The sequence below is a fragment of the Rutidosis leptorrhynchoides genome, chromosome 2 (assembly GCF_046630445.1).
Source record: "Rutidosis leptorrhynchoides isolate AG116_Rl617_1_P2 chromosome 2, CSIRO_AGI_Rlap_v1, whole genome shotgun sequence".
Lineage (NCBI taxonomy): Eukaryota > Viridiplantae > Streptophyta > Magnoliopsida > Asterales > Asteraceae > Rutidosis > Rutidosis leptorrhynchoides.
This window is the reverse complement of record NC_092334.1, coordinates 95,436,154-95,455,746: the sequence shown is the minus strand read 5'-3', so window position 1 is coordinate 95,455,746 and position 19,593 is coordinate 95,436,154. Positions and strand designations below refer to the sequence as shown.

Genomic DNA, 19,593 nt, shown 5'->3' with positions numbered 1-19,593 from the left:
TCTTCATATATTCTACAAGTTCTAGTTACATAAAATCAAGAATACTTTCAAGTTTGCTAGCTCACTTCCAATCTTGTAAGGTGATCATCCAACCTCAAGAAATCTTTATTTCTTACAGTAGGTTATCATTCTAATACAAGGTAATAATCATATTCAAACTTTGGTTCAATTTCTATAACTATAACAATCTTATTTCAAGTGATGATCTTACTTGAACTTGTTTTCGTGTCATGATTCTACTTCAAGAACTTCGAGCCATCCAAGGATCCGTTGAAGCTAGATACATTTTTCTCTTTTCTAGTAGGTTTATCCAAGGAACTTAAGGTAGTAATGATGTTCATAACATCATTCAATTCATACATATAAAGCTATCTTATTCGAAGGTTTAAACTTGTAATCACTAGAACATAGTTTAGTTAATTCTAAACTTGTTCGAAAACAAAAGTTAATCCTTCTAACTTGACTTTTAAAATCAACTAAACACATGTTCTATATCTATATGATGTGCTAACTTAATGATTTAAAACCTGGAAACACGAAAAACACCGTAAAACCGGATTTACGCCGTCGTAGTAACACCGCGGGCTGTTTTGGGTTAGTTAATTAAAAACTATGATAAACTTTGATTTAAAAGTTGTTATTCTGAGAAAATGATTTTTATTATGAACATGAAACTATATCCAAAAATTATGGTTAAACTCAAAGTGGAAGTATGTTTTCTAAAATGGTCATCTAGACGTCGTTCTTTCGACTGAAATGACTACCTTTACAAAAATGACTTGTAACTTATTTTTCCGACTATAAACCTATACTTTTCTGTTTAGATTCATAAAATAGAGTTCAATATGAAACCATAGCAATTTGATTCACTCAAAACGGATTTAAAACGAAGAAGTTATGGGTAAAACAAGATTGGATAATTTTTCTCATTTTAGCTACGTGAAAATTGGTAACAAATCTATTCCAACCATAACTTAATCAACTTGTATTGTATATTATGTAATCTTGAGATACCATAGACACGTATACAATGTTTCGACCTATCATGTCGACACATCTATATATATTTCGGAACAACCATAGACACTCTATATGTGAATGTTGGAGTTAGCTATACAGGGTTGAGGTTGATTCCAAAATATATATAGTTTGAGTTGTGATCAATACTGAGATACGTATACACTGGGTCGTGGATTGATTCAAGATAATATTTATCGATTTATTTATGTACATCTAACTGTGGACAACTAGTTGTAGGTTACTAACGAGGACAGCTGACTTAATAAACTTAAAACATCAAAATATATTAAAAGTGTTGTAAATATATTTTGAACATACTTTGATATATATGTATATATTGTTATAGGTTCGTGAATCAACCAGTGGCCAAGTCCTACTTCCCGACGAAGTAAAAATCTGTAAAAGTGAGTTATAGTCCCACTTTTAAAATCTAATATTTTTGGGATGAGAATACATGCAGGTTTTATAAATGATTTACAAAATAGACACAAGTACGTGAAACTACATTCTATGGTTGAATTATCAAAATCGAATATGCCCCTTTTTATTAAGTCTGGTAATCTAAGAATTAGGGAACAGACACCCTAATTGACGCGAATCCTAAAGATAGATCTATTGGGCCTAACAAACCCCATCCAAAGTACCGGATGCTTTAGTACTTCGAAATTTATATCATATCCGAAGGGTGTCCCGGAATGATGGGGATATTCTTATATATGCATCTTGTTAATGTCGGTTACCAGGTGTTCACCATATGAATGATTTTTATCTCTATGTATGGGATGTGTATTGAAATATGAAATCTTGTGGTCTATTATTATGATTTGATATATATAGGTTAAACCTATAACTCACCAACATTTTTGTTGACGTTTTAAGCATGTTTATTCTCAGGTTATTACTAAGAGCTTCCGCTGTCGCATACTTAAATAAGGACGAGATTTGGAGTCCATGCTTGTATGATATTGTGTAAAAACTGCATTCAAGAAACTTATTTTGTTGTAACATATTTGTATTGTAAACCATTATGTAATGGTCGTGTGTAAACAGGATATTTTAGATTATCATTATTTGATAATCTACGTAAAGCTTTTTAAACCTTTATTGATGAAATAAAGGTTATGGTTTATTTTAAAATGAATGCAGTCTTTGAAAAACGTCTCATATAGAGGTCAAAACCTCGCAACGAAATCAATTAATATGGAACGTTTTTAATCAATAAGAACGGGACATTTCAATAATCATCATCAGTACCATGTTCATCATTATGAACATCATCTCCAACATGTTGTGGAGTAACTGGATCCAAATCAACAAGATCAGTACTAGGTTGAGGAACTGAATCTGTCTTATCAACATCTTTTAACATCTGATCTTCTGTAAATACAACATCTCGGCTTCGTACGAGTTTCTTCTGAACTGGATCATATAACCTGTACCCAAAATCATCTTCACCATAGCCGAGGAATACACATGGCTTAGTCTTCATATCAAGCTTTGACCTCTCATCTTTGGGAACATGAACAAAAGCTTTACATCCAAAAACTCGTAAATGACGGTAAGAAACATCTTTGCCGCTCCAAACCCTGTTAGGAACATCAAAATGCAAAGGAACACAAGGGGTTAGATTAATAATATGAACTGCCGTATTTAAAGCCTCACCCCAAAAGGAATCGGACAACCCTGCATGTGAAAGCAAACATCTAACTCTCTCAACCAAAGTTCTGTTCATCCTCTCTGCTAAGCCATTCAACTGAGGTGTCTTTGGTGGAGTCTTTTGATGCCGAATACCATTCTCCTTACAATAAGCATCAAATCTGCCAATGTATTCACCGCCATTATCAGTCCGAATACACTTGAGTTTCTTCCCCGTTTGCCTTTCAACTAGTGTATGAAATTCCTTAAACTTTTCAAATACTTGATCCTTTGACTTTAAGGTATAAACCCACACCTTTCTGGAATGATCATCGATGAATGTAACAAAGTAGGAACATCCACCAAGTGTCCTAGTCTTCATAGGCCCACAAACATCCGAATGAACTAGATCAAGTATGTTCTCCATTCGAAAAGGAGAATGACTCTTAAACGCAACTCTGGTCTGTTTCCCTGCCAAACAGTGAGAACACTTACTCAAATCAATACCACTAACACCCGACAACACATTCTTCTTGAACAAGATAGACATCCCCTTTTCACTCATGTGGCCAAGTCTTTTATGCCACAACTCAGTAGAATCAACATTGTCCACTGCGTTAACAATGTTCTGGATGATCTTCGGACGCGTGATGTATAATCTTGAGTCTTTCTTGCCTCTTCCCACTATCATAGAACCAAGAGTTAGTTTCCAAATACCATTACCAAAACCGTTATAATAACCATCATCATCAAGAATGCCTGTTGAAATAACATTAAGTCTCATATCCGGAACACGTTTTACATTATGCAAAACTAACTCCATTCCCGTGTCAAATTTCAAACAAACATCTCCAATACCAACGATCTTTGATAACCCGGCATTACCCATCCTAGCAAATCCATAGTCATCTGGAGTGTAAGATGAGAAGTGATCTCTACAAATTGCAACATGACATGTAGCCCCACTATCAACAATCCAACTCGTGTCATCATGAGTAAGATTGATCATATCATAATCAATACAAACAAAGAACTCATCTGTGATAGCGTTAACTTCAACCTTATCATCATCACCACCATCACTTTTCTTTTGTTTATTCTTGTCATATGCCTTTTTCTTCTCATTCTTCAACTTTGGACAATACCACTTTGTGTGCCCCTTTTCATGACAATTATAACACTCAACGTTAGCAAATTTGCCTTTGCGTGAGCTGCTACGATGATTGCCTCTTTTACCCTGACCTCTACTATCACTTCTCCCCCGCGTTTCTGTGACCAAGATATCTGACTGTGAAGAGGAACCTTGTGACTTTCTTCTCATCTCTTCATTCAAAATACTACCCTTAGCCAATTCCATGGTGATAGTACCATTCGGTGCAGAGTTGGACAAAGATGTCCTAAAAGTCTCCCAAGAGTCCGGTAATGTACCAAGTAACCAGAGACCCTGAATCTCATCCTCAAACTTGATACCCATACCTGCAAGCTGATTTATAATACCCTGGTATGCATTTAGGTGATCTGTAATAGGAGTCCCATCATGATACTTCAAAGCCATCATCTGCTTAATTAAGAACAACTTGTTATTCCCAGTCTTTCGTTCATATAACTGCTCAAGCTTTTTCCATAAGGCTTTAGCATCAGTCTCCCCAGTAATATGATTCACAACATTATCATAAACCCACTGCCGAATATACTCACATACTTGTCTATGCAAAATTTTTCATTGAGCATCAGATTTTTCCTCAGGTTTATCCTCAGTAAAAACAGGCAAATAATAATCTTTCACATAAAGAAGATCCTCCATTTTACCTTTCCAAACATGATAATTTGAACCATTTAAACTAATCATTTTACTTGCATTAGCTTCCATCTTTCACACAAGTCAAATCAAATAACCTAGCTCTGGATACCAATTTGATGGGAAAATGGTCACAACGGGCAATCTACAAAACGGAAACAAACATCCGTTTGACAAGCATTTCCCGACCCATATGAACCTGTGAGAAAACTAACAAATAAGGTATACCACAATCACCACAAATCAGCCCCAATTCTGTCCTAAATCAGCAAATACAAAATAATTGAGCACACACAATACACACGAGACTTTTTACGTGGAAAACCTCTCAAAATCGAGAGTAAAAACCACGGGACTCGTAAGCCACTTAATGTTCCACTATCATCAACAAGAGAGCAATACAATAATCCTTCTCTAGCTCAACTAGAGGTATACAACATCATCATACTCTTGAACAACAATAATCAACAAGTATATGAAGAAATTAAAGACAAAAGATGAACAACACTACCCCAAAAACTGCTACTGTTCCAGCAGCGAAAATACGAGCTACAGACCTTTTTAGACGAATTCAACGGTTGAAAACCTTGGCACCGATGTCAAGAAGACACAGTCCAAAATTGGAGAAGATTCAACGGTCGGATCTCCGGGGATCGTCTCTTTTCTGAGCTGCTGTACATAAAAACGGGAATTTGAGGTTTCTCTCTTTTTCTTGATTACTTTTTGATCTCTCTCCCTCTTGATAGATCAAAGAACAGCTGCACACAACTGATTCAAATAATGCACCCAGATGTTGACCAAGTCAAACTTCATCTTGGGCCTATTTTGTTGGGCTTGGGCCTTTCACATTAATTGGAAACCAATAACCCAACAATATTGACGTTTTGAGGACCAAGATATGACATTAGCTTGAAGAAAGACAATGTAAGCGAAAGTGAAACGGCAAGTCTCAGGACAAACCAAATATGCACTAGGCAATGTCATGGTTGTTTCATTTAAATGAAGGGAGAAAAACAATGCTGACTAGTGGCGATTTAGACACGTGATGAGGATGATGACGGCAGCGGGGACGCCGATGACGACGACGTGATCTAATCATCAATGCCAAACAAGTAATGGGCATGATGATTTACAAGCTCTTTTTGTAGTTTCTTGATTTTCTAATTCTTGGTCTTAATTTTTTTTTTTTTTCCTTTTTTTTTTTTTTTTTTGAAAAGCAACAATTTTATTACTCAAATATTACATCAAGAGCCTTGGAGTAAAAGGCTGGGACAGGTACATTACATGAAGAAACAACCACGAAACGAAGGGAATCTAAAACAATGTACGAAACGAAACTAAAAAACTAGCGAACCGTCAAGAAGCACTTGTAACACTTGAGAGCCCGACCAGCGCCTAACCATGATCATCGATAGACGATGGGTTAGAGATCCATTGTAGCCAGTCAATGGTGCGATTTTTTAGGCGATTTGCAACCCATTCAAAACTCCGCAACTGAATCTTTTGTAAAGCGAAAGGACCCGACCAATACATGTTACGAAAATTTTTATTATTCCTATTCTGCCAAATTCTTGGTCTTAATAATAACATTGTTTTTGGGTGGAGGTCAAGTATTGCGAAAAGACCACAAACATATTCTACTTCAGTTAAAAAAGTAGATAAACTAAGTTATATTTCAAGAAACTCGATCAAAAGAAACTATCAAAGTTATTGCTTTTGAAGGAAACAAGTATAAAGTATGTAAGTCAGATTCAAATGGATAATATTATTGGCCCAAGACCTCCACTAACCTATCGATAAATGCTAGTACTACCTTTGGTAGTTGCTAGTACTAAACCTTATGAAGTCTTGTAGTGGGATTGCACATCACTTACCTATGTGGTCAATAGAATTTATGGTTTAAGTCAGTCAACGGGTGGGACTATAATTACTACTATTAGAGACTTAGACGTTTTCTTTTAGGAAATGTCATGCTTGTTTCATTCAAACAGAGGAAGAGAAACATCAATACACACTATTTGCACTTATTTAGAAACTGCATACAAGCTCCTTTCGTATTTCTTTCTTGATTCTAATTTATTTTCAATTTTTATGTGGTAATTTTTTCGAACGGCGAAATCGACATTACCCAAAGGGGACTTAACCACCTTCGCGATCATATGCCACTCTCACACACATTAGGGGTCCAACGGGATACTCCCTGACTGTTTTCAACTCATCCCGGTCACCACTAAATATTCATCCTAGACATGATTCGAACCTGAGACCTCTTGAATGGAACTCAGAGCCCCAACCACTCAGCTATCTTGTGATGATGAATACATGATATCATTTTGGACACGATTCTCATATTAATGACCAAGTCTTCTTTAAATAAAGATGTGGGCCTTCAATTAATTGCTTTGACCAGAACTTTGGATGCAAGTATCAAGTATATATGCAACTTCTTCGAATTTTCAAGATACAATTATGACTTGTTATAAGATTGAGATGTTTATCTATCTTCTTCACATTTCATAAAAATCATAGAATTAGATTAGCCAATCACTTTGTGAAAATTCTAACTTTTGAACATGGTGTTTCTTCCATCAAAAGGTTGTTACGATATTGTAGACCCTTTATCTCAAGCAGTATTAGCAGGCGATGGATATCCACTCACAATCGATAACGTGAATTCCTTGCTTAATTATTGTGACCAGTCAAGTTCATGGGAAGTTGAGAACAAGCACACTAAACCTATGGTGTGGATTGGCATTTACATTGCAGTAGCATCAATCGTCTGCATTATTGCAATGGGAGCTGATTTGCTACATGGTTTCAAAAATAAAAAAATGTGGTTTCCATCTAAATATTTTACACTTAATGCTGCTTCACTCATATTGATAACTGTCGCTATGAAATTGCCTGTGGATCTGAGTGGTTTGATGCCTGGTAACTTTGACCAAGCAACCAAGTTAGGAAGTATGGCCTTCTTGTGCATAATGATGGCTAACTTAATGCCTTCTTTGGCATCTATGGACAACGAGACACTTCTTGCAAATGTCATAGGTTTGGCTATTCTCGTTATCACTATTGTTGTGAATATTTGCATTGAGATTAGTACCGGTGTTATACATAAGTCTCTGGATAATTATTCAAGAACTAAGTATAGCCTTAATCTGAATTATAAGATATTGGCATACATTTACGTGGCTATGCTACTCTGGTTATTAATAATCATAATTTCTTCGGCTATAACAATTTCTTCCTCTAAAGAAATTTTAGAATTCAAATATCAAGCTGCAGGAAAAAGAGCTCTAGACGATCATGATAACTTAACGTTTATGGTTGAAAAACTTAGGCAATATATTAGAAGATATTGGGTTATGGCAGAAAGTGGTAGCCCTCAATTTGTTATGGCAACTAACCAGTTATCATCTACTTCTGGCATAATTTGTGTAATTGTTCTAGTCATGGATCTATATATGACACTAGGGTTGAGAAGTCATTCATACGTGGCTTATCATGGTCTAATAGATTTGTTTGTGCCAAAACCTAAGTGGGGGTCGGATTATAAATGGTCAGTGTGTTTTATCATAATAACACAACTATTAGGGATTGTAGTTGGTAGTGTTGCGCCGATATTTCGGTGTTTTACAGTTTTGAACTTCAATTTGTTCACAAAAGAGAATAAGAACCATTTCATGGTCTTCAAAGTAGAGATGTATTGGATACAGAAGTTGTGTGATTGGAAAGAAAGTCATGTTACTTTTCTATCGGGTGGTTCTTGGTCTTGGTATATAACTCTTGTCCGCAATTTGAAAAATCGCTTTTTAGAACTTTGCATTCGTATTCAGAAAGTTATTGTTGTATCAAGCAAAATGATTGGGCTTATTCCAATAGTCCTTTCGATTTTAGTCATGTATTGTTCATATAGTTGGAAGACGTTAGTGACAATCATAATGCAGCTACCTATTGTCCCAGAAGATGATGATGTAAACAAAGTCCTTCGTGATTATGTATTACAACTTGATAATGAGACGGAGCTTGGAGATAAGACGTTGAAACGCATTTCAAACGCTGTCAATAACTTGATCCAAGAGGTTGAGAAGAAACAAAGCAAAGATCTTTTAATGTTGCTCGACAGTTTTAATGGATTTAAGGGAGTAGAGAATTTTGACAGTGATGAAGTTGAACCTCTAACTTCTGTTAAACTTGTTAATAGTTGGAGCTTACCGGTAGTGACTTTAACATGCATTGCCATTTCTCTCCCTAATATTTCTAAAATCGAAGTTGATAGGTTGCTAAAAAATGTTCGCGAAAGTCTTGTGTGTATGCATATGGTGGAGGAAAAAGTCAATAATACATGCGAATATGGAAATATTCGAAAGGCTACTATAACCTTGTGGCATGAGGTTGAAGAGAAGGGCACGTGGTTGGAAAATACTATCAAAAAAGGTGCTTTAAGAGGAAAAACATCTGTAGAAGTTCTTGAATGGTTTGCTAATAAAGCGAAAGAAATAGTTTTAGAAATCAATAAAACTACGAATGGAGACGTAATGGTGAACACACCTAAGAACTTGATTCTTGCGAATTCAATGTATCGTACTACACATGCCATTTTGTTCAACTACCAAATGAAGGTTAAAATGGTCAACGAATATGAGTTGTTTGCGCTTTTATCTAGCATGATTGCAGACATATTATATGCTTGCTTCACCAATATACCTCGAGTCATAGAGACGAAGTGTTGTGAAAGCGATATAGAGAGAAGGGAAAGTAGTGTCACTGACGCTGCTAAATTGTTTGGTAGAACGGAAGAGATACTAAAAAGATTGAAAGTGTGTGAGTTACCAAGTATGGATCTTGATAAAATGAGATTTATAGACGAGTGGCGTCTTCATTTAAAGCAATCAATTCCATAATAATGATAATATCCATTGCCTCATTCAAGCGCAATCGAGAAAGTTTGTTCTTAAGGTTCATTATCTCATTATATAAATATTTACTTCTGCGAAAATGTATGGCTTTTTTTTTTTTTTTTTTTTTTTTTTTTTTTTTTTTTTTTTGGCTTAATAAAAGATAAGAAACCAATACTATGTAAACACATGACAACCAAAATGTTGTTAACAATATTGGTGCGATTTTCTTTACCAAGATTTTAGATCAGTTTGGTTCTCAAGTTTTGCACACATTATTAGTTTCTTAATTTTTTTTTTTGTTTCCCTTGTACATGCACAAAATGATGCGCATTGGGGAGGCAACATACAGTGTCATTGCCGAGTTGCGTATTCATAACTTAACAAGATGTTTATTTTATCATTTGATTAAATGTTAAGCAACTTACATAACTTAACAAGATGTTTATTTTATCATTTGATTAAATGTTAAGCAACTTAGACTTATTACGCGTATTTGAATAAAAAACCAAGGTATATAAATTAAAATTACCCCTTACCAACGTTAAACTCGCAATTGCTTCAAATGTGTCGTCAGCTGACAGAAATGATGCCCCTTGCGAGGCTTCATTTTTGAAAAATGCAGGGTTGTCGGCAAGGTGGTAATGGGACCAATGGAATTGTGGTGGTAACGTGACAGCTTCTGCTTGGTCAACAAATTGTTGACCGTTGAAGGCAACTGTTACTATTTTTATGATTCTATTTTTCAACTATTAAAGTGTACATTATAGATGAAACTGGTCGACAAATTTTGACTAGCTACATTACAAAAGTGTACATCCGTCCTAACCAGTTGACGTATGAGACATCTGCAGACGGGGCTATGCTAGTGTAGTAGAAGGGAGAGGGTGTGTGTGTGTTTTCATACTTGAAGATAAACTTCACATATTTTTTTTTTTTTATCTTTCCCTCAACCCAATAAAATTATAGTTTTTAGCCCAACTAAAATCAGCTTATCAATTTCAATTACTAATATTCAATTGATAACACGTACTATTATTTTATCTTAATAATTAATTATTTGTTTGTATCATATGATTTTGAGGAATGAAGGCAGCCACATTTATTTCATATTGTTGAGCACTTCTTTTATGCCATCTTTTGAAGTTTAATAGCGACTAGTATATTTTTTCACTCGGAGTGTTTCGCTCGGGGTGGAGAAATGACTTCTTTTTATTCAAAGATAGAATTGTCTACGTCTCACCTCCCCCATATCTCACACATGTGGAATTATGTTTGTTGTTGTTGTATATTTTTTCGGTCGCTTAATTATATAGTTTTAGGTTGTATTTAGTTTGGTCCGTCTATATTTATTTTTTTCAATTTTAGGCTAATGTGTTTTGATTTGTTTTTGTCTGTATTTATTTTTGCAAATTATTTTTGTCCCCGACAACACAAATTTCTGAATCGATCACTCTCCGCGAATATGTTCACTGAAATAGCAAGCTAATCCACGAATAGGGGACGATTTGTCTCCGGTAAAGATCTTTTCTGTTCCGGGGGTCATGTCTTTTGCTGTTAAAGAGCCTGCCGTTTCGCCAATGGTTTCCTGTTCTATGAATCGTGATAAAACAGAAGGTTCACGTCAAGGTAAAACGCACGATAAGAAGTCTTTGAGTTCTATTGGCTCTTTTTGTTTGCAGGATCTCGATGAAGATACTGCTTTGAGGACCAAGGTTGTTTGGTTGGCAACCCAGGTGATGTTTCCATTGCTGGACCTTCTGCATGTGCACTCGAGGCAAGGGATGGTCTTACTTTACCGGACGTTCGTGAGGCCGATGCTACTAACGTTCCAGCGAGCAATAATGCGGGTTTTTTTGAATTCATGAAGAATTTTGATGGTCCTCAAGTGGAATGCAAGCGTATTAGTACCAAATCGATTTCGAGACCTAAGAAAGGGAAAAACGGGAAAGTCAATGGGAAAGAGCTCCGCAACTTTAATGTGGATGGGATTTGATTTTTCGGTTGGTTTTCGTTTCATTTTGGTTTTCTTTTTTCTCTTGTATGTTGGGATCTAGTTGGTTTTTTGTGCTCTTAGTCAGTTTTAGTTTGGTGGATGTATTTTCTTTGTTTAGAGTTTGGTTTGTGGTTAGCTGTTGGTGTTCGGTTTGGGTTCCCTTGTGTTAAGGATTGGTTCGTTGTGTTGGCGTGTCTTGTTTGTCTCTTGTTTCGGTTGTATTCTCTTGTTCCAAGTTACTCCGTATATAGTACTGTATTTGTTTTTTTGCCAAAAAAAAAAAAAAAAAAAAAAAATTGCAAGCTAAAAGACTACTCATAACTCATAATAGGGCATTTACGTCATTACTTAAAACTATGAGGGCACACTTGTGCAAAATCTCATTAATTTCATCCTTTAATTTTAAACCGTCAGATCATCTGTGGCACCCAATCAACCTCTAAAATAAGGGACCAGCGTGTATTTGAGGCAGAATCGAAGCATCACTCAAATCAGACACAAATTCCGTTGAATCGATCTGCCGGAAAAAAATGTCAGGAGTCAACAACGATGAAGACAAGAAGCCCGGCGCCGGTGATCAAGGTGTCCATATTAATTTGAAAGTCAAAGGCCAGGTTAACTTTTTCTTTCCCCCCCTTAATCTAGGGTTTTATTATAATGTTCGACTGATTTAATTTAGTATTTGATTATATTATTATGCTTGTTACGCTAGCGATATATGTAGAACTAGAGATACAGCGTACTGCGTATAGTTAGGGTTTTGGTTAATCGAGTTATGATATATAAAAATTAGCTGATTGTGCATTTATTAATCTTATTTAACTGTATAATTATATTATTGACATAGATTTTTCTTTGTAGAATTGTCTTTTAAATATGTTAACCATTTAAGTTCCTCTATATGTGCAAATGTGGTTAGATATATCATATATGTATAGAAATTGTGTACAGTGATGAGTAAAATTATTGTAATATATAAAAAAAATATGAGTAAGAATTACTAGGAAAAATATAAAGCTGTTTGGCTATTGAAGGTGAATGTTTACTAATTTTTGTAGTTAATGTGGTTGCATAATGTTTAAAATGGAAATTAAATTTTGCCTTTTTTTTTTAAGCTACAAAGTTAAAGGCTTTTGAGATGTATTATTATTTTGATCAAGCTATAAGAGTGCATTAGTGATATTTGAATCCGGCAGCATGCTTTGAGAAGACTGGACCTCGGAGACGATTATGTTAGCTTATATGGAATTTGGTTACTGTTGATATGAGGTGTAGTGAAAGACTATTTGAGCGAGTGTGATATATAATGGAGTTGCGTCATTTATTATGTTTTAAACGCTTTGCTTTAATTGGTTTCGGGTAAAGGAGTTTGAAGTTGCTTAACTGTTCATGGTTGTGTTTGTTCTCATTTTTTTTATTTCTTTATATTTTATTGGAAATAGATGTCTCTTGCTCAAAGTTTTGTGTTACATGTGTATTGTGGTTGTTTTAGAACAGGTTATAGGATCATATCTTGTATCTTCACGCTCTAAATCCTCTGCACGACCACTTTTCTGCACTATTTTCGCACTGGATGTACTTTGATATATCTCATTACTTAACGTAGTAACTTTCAAGCAATAACTCATTTGCTACTTACTGTCGCGTTCTCAGGATGGTAATGAAGTTTTCTTTAGGATCAAAAGGAGCACACAATTGAAGAAGCTTATGAATGCATACTGTGACCGACAATCTGTTGAGCTCAATTCTATTGCGTTCTTGTTTGATGGGCGTCGTCTTCGAGGGGAGCAGACTCCTGATGAGGTAACTTCGCTTATCCTCATATTGGTCTTGTACAAAACTTACCCACTATACATATTGTGGTTATGTTTCTAATGGGTCAAGTGCGAAAAATAAAGGGGTCAAGAGTTGCTCAGAATGTATTACACTGAAATAACCTTAAAAAATCATTTTCTTAAGAATGTTGATTGAAGTAATGTAACATTTGTAATCTTACATGACACAAAATTGGTTTTTAATCTAAATATTTTATGACTAAAAGTGTTGTGGTCAACCTAGCTATGGTTTGACTATTCACCAAACTTTCTTCATGTTGCCAAATCAACAGTTGTGAATATGGCCCAATTTGTTTACTCTGGTTGTGTTGACATTAGACATGTTTTGATACAGCTGGAAATGGAAGAAGGTGATGAGATAGATGCAATGCTTCATCAAACAGGAGGCAACTCTGGTGATCTTTGGATGTAGATAACTCTATGTTCTGCTATCTATGATGTCTGTTAAAATTTGTTTGAAGTTGGTTTGTTGTCAAATATTAAGAATTATGTTCTTGAAGTTTGTGATTGTGCTTGAGTTGCTTGAACTCTACGTAGGATTCTTATTTCTTGACTTTTATGTCTATTGTGGTAATCGCATATATGCACTCCTGTTTGAAAAAAAAATGTGTTCATTTGCGAGAAACTGATGAACCTGCATATTTTGTTGCCTTTATTCTGCTTTTACTTGAAAGATTATGGTAATTGTCTGGTCACTAGCGAGACAAATATCATGTCTTTTACTTAGAAGCAGAAGTTGCTTGCATCAACTTGACGATATTTTAGGGATCTTGTGAATGAACATTGCTTAGCACAGCAATGGATGCCATATAAATGAACCTTGTTCTACCTGAGGGTTTAGACCAAGTACTAACCAGTTGCTAATGTACCTGTACTCTCACATTCAGTAAACCTTGTTAAATGAATGAATCTCATTCCTAAAGAGTTTACAGTGACCAAATCTTTAACATTGTAATGCATAATGCATGTTTAGTGGTATACGGATAATTTAAATGGTGTAGGGATCATCAGCCTATTTATACATCATTTTACTCTGTAATATAGTCTATTACACAGTGACGATCACAAATTCAACAAAAAATTGTAAACGCAGATTTATATGAAGAGGAATGCCCTTCTAATATAGTCTATTACACAGTGACGATCACAAATTCAACGAAAAATTGTAAACACAGTTATATGAAGAGGAATGCCCTTCTGCATCCTTTTATGACAAAACTGTAGAAAAAGGTGAAGAATAAGACTAACAAAAAGTGCCATTCTAAATTTCAAAAGTAACAGAGTACGTTCTATATGACATAAGGTCTGAATCAATAAATTTTTGAATGATCTAAAGCTCAAGTCCTCAATTCAAGTCATTTATTTATGATGGTTTGATATAGATTATATTATATAATCTCTAATGAGACAGCTATGTATGACTAACGTAAATAACTTAAAAGAGATCTAACGGGCCAAACGTCCCTTGTAACACCTCCTGAATACATTTATTCAGAATTTACATTGTTATTGATCATACACTTTAACTAAATTCGACAAAATAATTAATATTTCAAACGTTAAAGCTTATGTACAACAATAGTTAATTTTGTACGGGTCAGAGTGACCAGTGGCGTAGCCACATGTTATTTAAGGGTGTCAAATGACACCATCGATTTAATACGTGTGACTATATATCTTGAAACTGAATAGGCTACAACTTCTTTAATATCAAGAAATGACACCAACCCTCGGAAGCCAGTTTAATATACATCCATCCATTCAACAAAAAAAAAAATGCATTATATTTTAAAGCCGCTGAAAATTAGATTAAATCGAATATGTTAAAGAAACACCATCTTTAATTCTTTTTCCATCGCTTAAGAGCCACATGACTCGAATAGAACTCGAATAATTACTTAAAGTTTATGAGTTACTCAAATATCACTAGGCCAAATGCCCTTTAATATATTTTTACTTTTTATATTCTATTTAATAGATCGATTCAATAAAGATGAAAGATTCGTTAGAAAGGTTTCAAAAAATAAAGTAGTATGAGAAATGAATCATCAAAGCGTGAACTTGATATCTACTTTGAGGTGTGCATCGAGATGAAAGATTTGTCAAATGAAAAGAGATTACCAACCTTGCTAGATTGATCTTAGAAACTTAAAAACAACTTTCAAATCGTTATATCTATCGATTGTTAAAGTGTCCTTTGGGTTTGCATATTGCAACTTCAATAGTTAAGAGGTGTTTTTCGATAATAAAGCTTGTAAAATAAAGATTTTTTTAGTTGAACGAATCATGAATCTCTAAATGGTTGTTGAATGAATGGTGAATTTCTAAATGGTTGTCTTTTGGGTGCTATTGAAAAAGAAAAAAAAAACTTACTAGTATTACGGGTGAAGTAATTATGAATCGTTTACAACTAAAAGAATAATGTAACGGACATTTGTGTTAGAAGATAAGTTGACTTTTTATTATGTTTGTATTTAATATGCAGTAATAGTTTGCCAACTTAAATTTTCGGACTTACTAACTTCGGTAATAGTTTATGACACCATCCATCATAAATCCTGGCTTCGTCACTGAGAGTGACCAAGTTTTTGTGCAAAATGTATCCAAAAGTTTTTGTGCAAAAGGTATCCAGAACATATACCTTTTGCACAAAAACTTTGGTTAGTCCAACCAGTACAAAAAATTAATAGTTTGACCCGTACCTGTATATACTTGTAGCTAACCCCGCTCATTTTTTTATTCTACCTCTCTTTAAGTCAAATAGGCTTGTCCATCAAGGAGGTGTTTAGTATATACTCCGTAACTTTGAGAACATTGCCTGTTAGTAATTTATTTGGTATTATATTATAGGCATTAGAGCATATAGCCATATAGGGTATGGCTTTAGATGAAAGGAAGAAAATATCATCCAAATTATTAATCAATCAAGTAGAAGAAAACAAGAGACAACGTAATTAAGTTGCTTACAATAATCATCGATTCCTTTGCTAACCTATTAATTTCATTGTCTAATTAATACTCAAATGCTCAAATGAAAAATAAAATTTATATATTTTTGTTCACATATGCTTCCTAACAATCATTATTATCATTTTTGTGAGAATTAAGTAAAGAACATAAGAGGAAACCAAGATCCCAATTAGCTAGCTAGCTAGTGTTAACTACTCATTTAATTATAGTTGCTTTGGTAAAAAGAAAAATGTAGTAATTGAACTGTAATTCTAATGGTACGACATATATGCACACACTCAATTAACTCGTCGTCGTCTCTTCATCATTTGTGTTGCACACATGAAAGAGTCTATATATGTGAATTAAAGGGACTAGTGTAAGCAATCGAACACATGAATTAGTATTAATATGATATAGATTCATCAAAAGAATTTAAAAAAATGTTCAAAAAAGAGAGCAGGGCTTTTAAACCAGACAAGGCAACAAGAGAATGGCTAGTTCTATTGGCAACACTAATACTATGTGCTCTTTTTATTTCTAACTTCCTTTACACTTTATTCACCTTCAAGAGTATTCGTTCTGAACACAAAAAATGTAAGTTTTCCACTTGATGATCGTCGTTTTCTTGATTAAAAGCAATTTGTTTACAGTTATAATGTATAGTATAATATAATATAATATAATATGAAGGTTAATTAGTGTTTGGATATTGCAGTTACAGATCACAGACAATTCGTATCAGTAGATGTGGGTACCACAGTTAATAAGGATGCGATTTATGAAGGAAAGCAGGATGAGAGCACCATGGTTGATAAGTATGTGAATGATACAGTTGAGAAGGATACGAGTTATGAAATACAACAGGATGAGAACACCACGATTAATAAGAATGCGAGCTACGAAACAAAGCAGGATGCAAGCAATGCGCTTAATAACGATTCAAGTTACGAAATAAATCAGGATGCAAGCAATGAAATAAAGCAGGATACGAGCACTGAATTCAATAATGTTACGAGCACTGAATTCAATAATGATACACGTAATGAAATAAACCAGGATACGAGCACCAAAGTTGATAAGGATACGAGCACCAAAGTTGATAAGGATACGAGTTCTGAGATAAAGCATGATGCGAGCACCAAGAATGTGATGGATGCAGTTTATAAGGATGATGATCATACACAGTCTCTACAATATCTGTTAACAAGACTAATAGGAGGTAATAACTAATTATTATCCCTTTATCTAACAGTTAAATGAATGAACAGTGTTTTCGGCTAACGTTATGCTGACGTTACTTTATCTAAAAGGTAAACATGTGAATATTGTTTTTCCCGGCTAACCCCTTTATCTAAAAGGTAAATATATGAATAGTGTTTTCGGCTAACGTTATGCTGACGTAACTTTATCTGAAAGGTAAATACATGAACAGTGTTTTCGGCTAACGTTATGCTGACGTCACTTTATCTAAAAGGTAAACATATGAACAGTGTTTTCTGCTAGCGTTATGCTGACATCAGACGTCAGCATACACTTATTAGTTTTATTCATGTGGAAACAAAATTTATTCGTGGAACAACACTAAGAGATAGGGAGTACAAATTAACTTGGCAAGATCGATTAATTTATTCTACTAATTTTCTTGTTTATTTTCTCTTTTTCTGAATCTAGATGAAAATCGAACCAGGATCGATTCAATCGGATTTGGTTGCGATACAATAGAAGGAACAACAGAATGTGTCACAAACAAGCCTGTAATAATCAACACAACCACAATGCAAGTGGACATTCAACTATCACCAGACACCAACACCACCACCACCGTTATCCGCCCATATCCGCAGTACCCTAACGGCGACATTACTCCGGTAACCATCACAACAACCAAATCAACACAACAACCTACTTGTGATTACAACCACCAACACCCTGCACTTATCTTCTCAACCGGCGGATTCACCGGAAACTATTTTCATGATTTCGACGGACTAATTATCCCTTTATTCATCACCACTCGCCTTTTCAAATCTCGATTACAGTTCCTAATTGTTGATCATCGACCTCCGTTCTTCCATAAGTTTAAACGAATAATTCAAGGTTTAACCGATCACGAAATCATAAACACCGCCACAAATTCAAGTATCCATTGCTTTCCAGCTGGAGCTATAATCAATTTAAAGTTTCATACAGCCCTAGGGATAAAATCGTACCAACCGCCACACAATTACTACTCAATGCTTGATTTCAGACAATTTCTTAGACAAATTTATGGATTGAAAACAAAAAGTATTTCGGAAACACAAAATCCGCCTAAATTGCTTCTAATTTCCCGCCAAGGTTCACGAAAATTTTTAAACGAGGAAGAAATGGTGAAAATGATGGAGGAATTAGGGTTTGAAGTGATCGTTGGCAGATCGGCTGAAGAAATGTCAAACCTCGAGGAATATTCGCCTGTGATCAACTCCTGTAGTGTTATGGTGGGGACGCATGGGGCTGGGATGACTAATGAAGTGTTTTTACCTGATGGTGCTGTTGTGCTGGTAGTGAGACCATTAGGGTTTCAAGATGGGCTTGATGTTTTTAGTTGGCCTGCTCCAGATATGGGCTTGAAATACTTGGAGTATAAAATGAGACCCGAAGAGAGCTCATTGGTTGACGAGTACGGTCTTGATCATCCGGTGCTGCAGAATACGTCGTCCATTACGTCGAAAGGATGGATGGCTATGGCTGAAATATATTTGGCGAAACAAGATTTTAGGATTGATGTAAATCGGTTTAAGGAAACGGTTGCTGAAGCGATGAAGTTGATTAAATCGCCATAATCGTGTTTTCGGTACTTGATGAATACAAATATATATTATGTATTTTGATTGCTGTAACAAGCAAATAGAAGAGTTATTTAAAACATACGGAAGTATACACTATGTATTATGTCTAATTGGAGTGAAAAAATATGAAAAATATGTTTGTAATTTGTAAAAGTATATGAATGGTATAAACTTTTAAATTGAGTGGTGAAGTATTTCAACCCATTTATAAATTGACTAATTGAGTTGTGCTGTCCTGGCTCAATAATAGATGAAAATTGATCCAGCCCACTATTGTAAAATTTTGGCCTTAGTCTAGCCCAACTAATATAATGTCTTCTCTAAGCCCATAATAGTTGATTCTAACTTTGATCCGTTAGCCAGAAACGAATACACAATTTACCAACATCCTTTGCGACTAGAAATGGTAATGGATCGGATATGGATCAGATGGTGCCATATCCATATCCATATCCATATCCATTTAATTTTTACTCATCTATATCCATGTCCATATCCATTTAATTTCAGTTCACCCGTTTATATTCATATCCGATGGATTAAGCGGGTTAATGGATATCCGTTGAATATCAAATGAAATGTTAGTATAAGGACAAATTTATCAATTTAATATATATTATACCAAGAGAAA

The 19,593-nt window shown here is 34.8% G+C and overlaps 2 protein-coding genes across 2 annotated transcripts; both read left to right on the top strand.

Moving 5' to 3' along the window:
• The first annotated feature begins 7,026 nt into the window (after positions 1-7,026).
• Positions 7,027-11,347, top strand: LOC139888096 (uncharacterized). The gene is made up of 4 exons (XM_071871130.1): positions 7,027-9,277; positions 9,515-9,570; positions 10,833-10,980; positions 11,088-11,347. Exons 1-4 carry the CDS (start codon positions 7,027-7,029, stop codon positions 11,345-11,347), a joined length of 2,715 nt encoding a protein of 904 aa, XP_071727231.1.
• Positions 11,348-11,790: 443 nt separating this feature from the next.
• On the top strand, positions 11,791-13,677 carry LOC139891180 (small ubiquitin-related modifier 1-like). Its single transcript, XM_071874131.1, has 3 exons — positions 11,791-11,961; positions 13,001-13,150; positions 13,517-13,677. Exons 1-3 carry the CDS (start codon positions 11,878-11,880, stop codon positions 13,592-13,594), a joined length of 312 nt encoding a protein of 103 aa, XP_071730232.1. The 5' UTR covers positions 11,791-11,877; the 3' UTR covers positions 13,595-13,677.
• Positions 13,678-19,593: the final 5,916 nt, after the last annotated feature.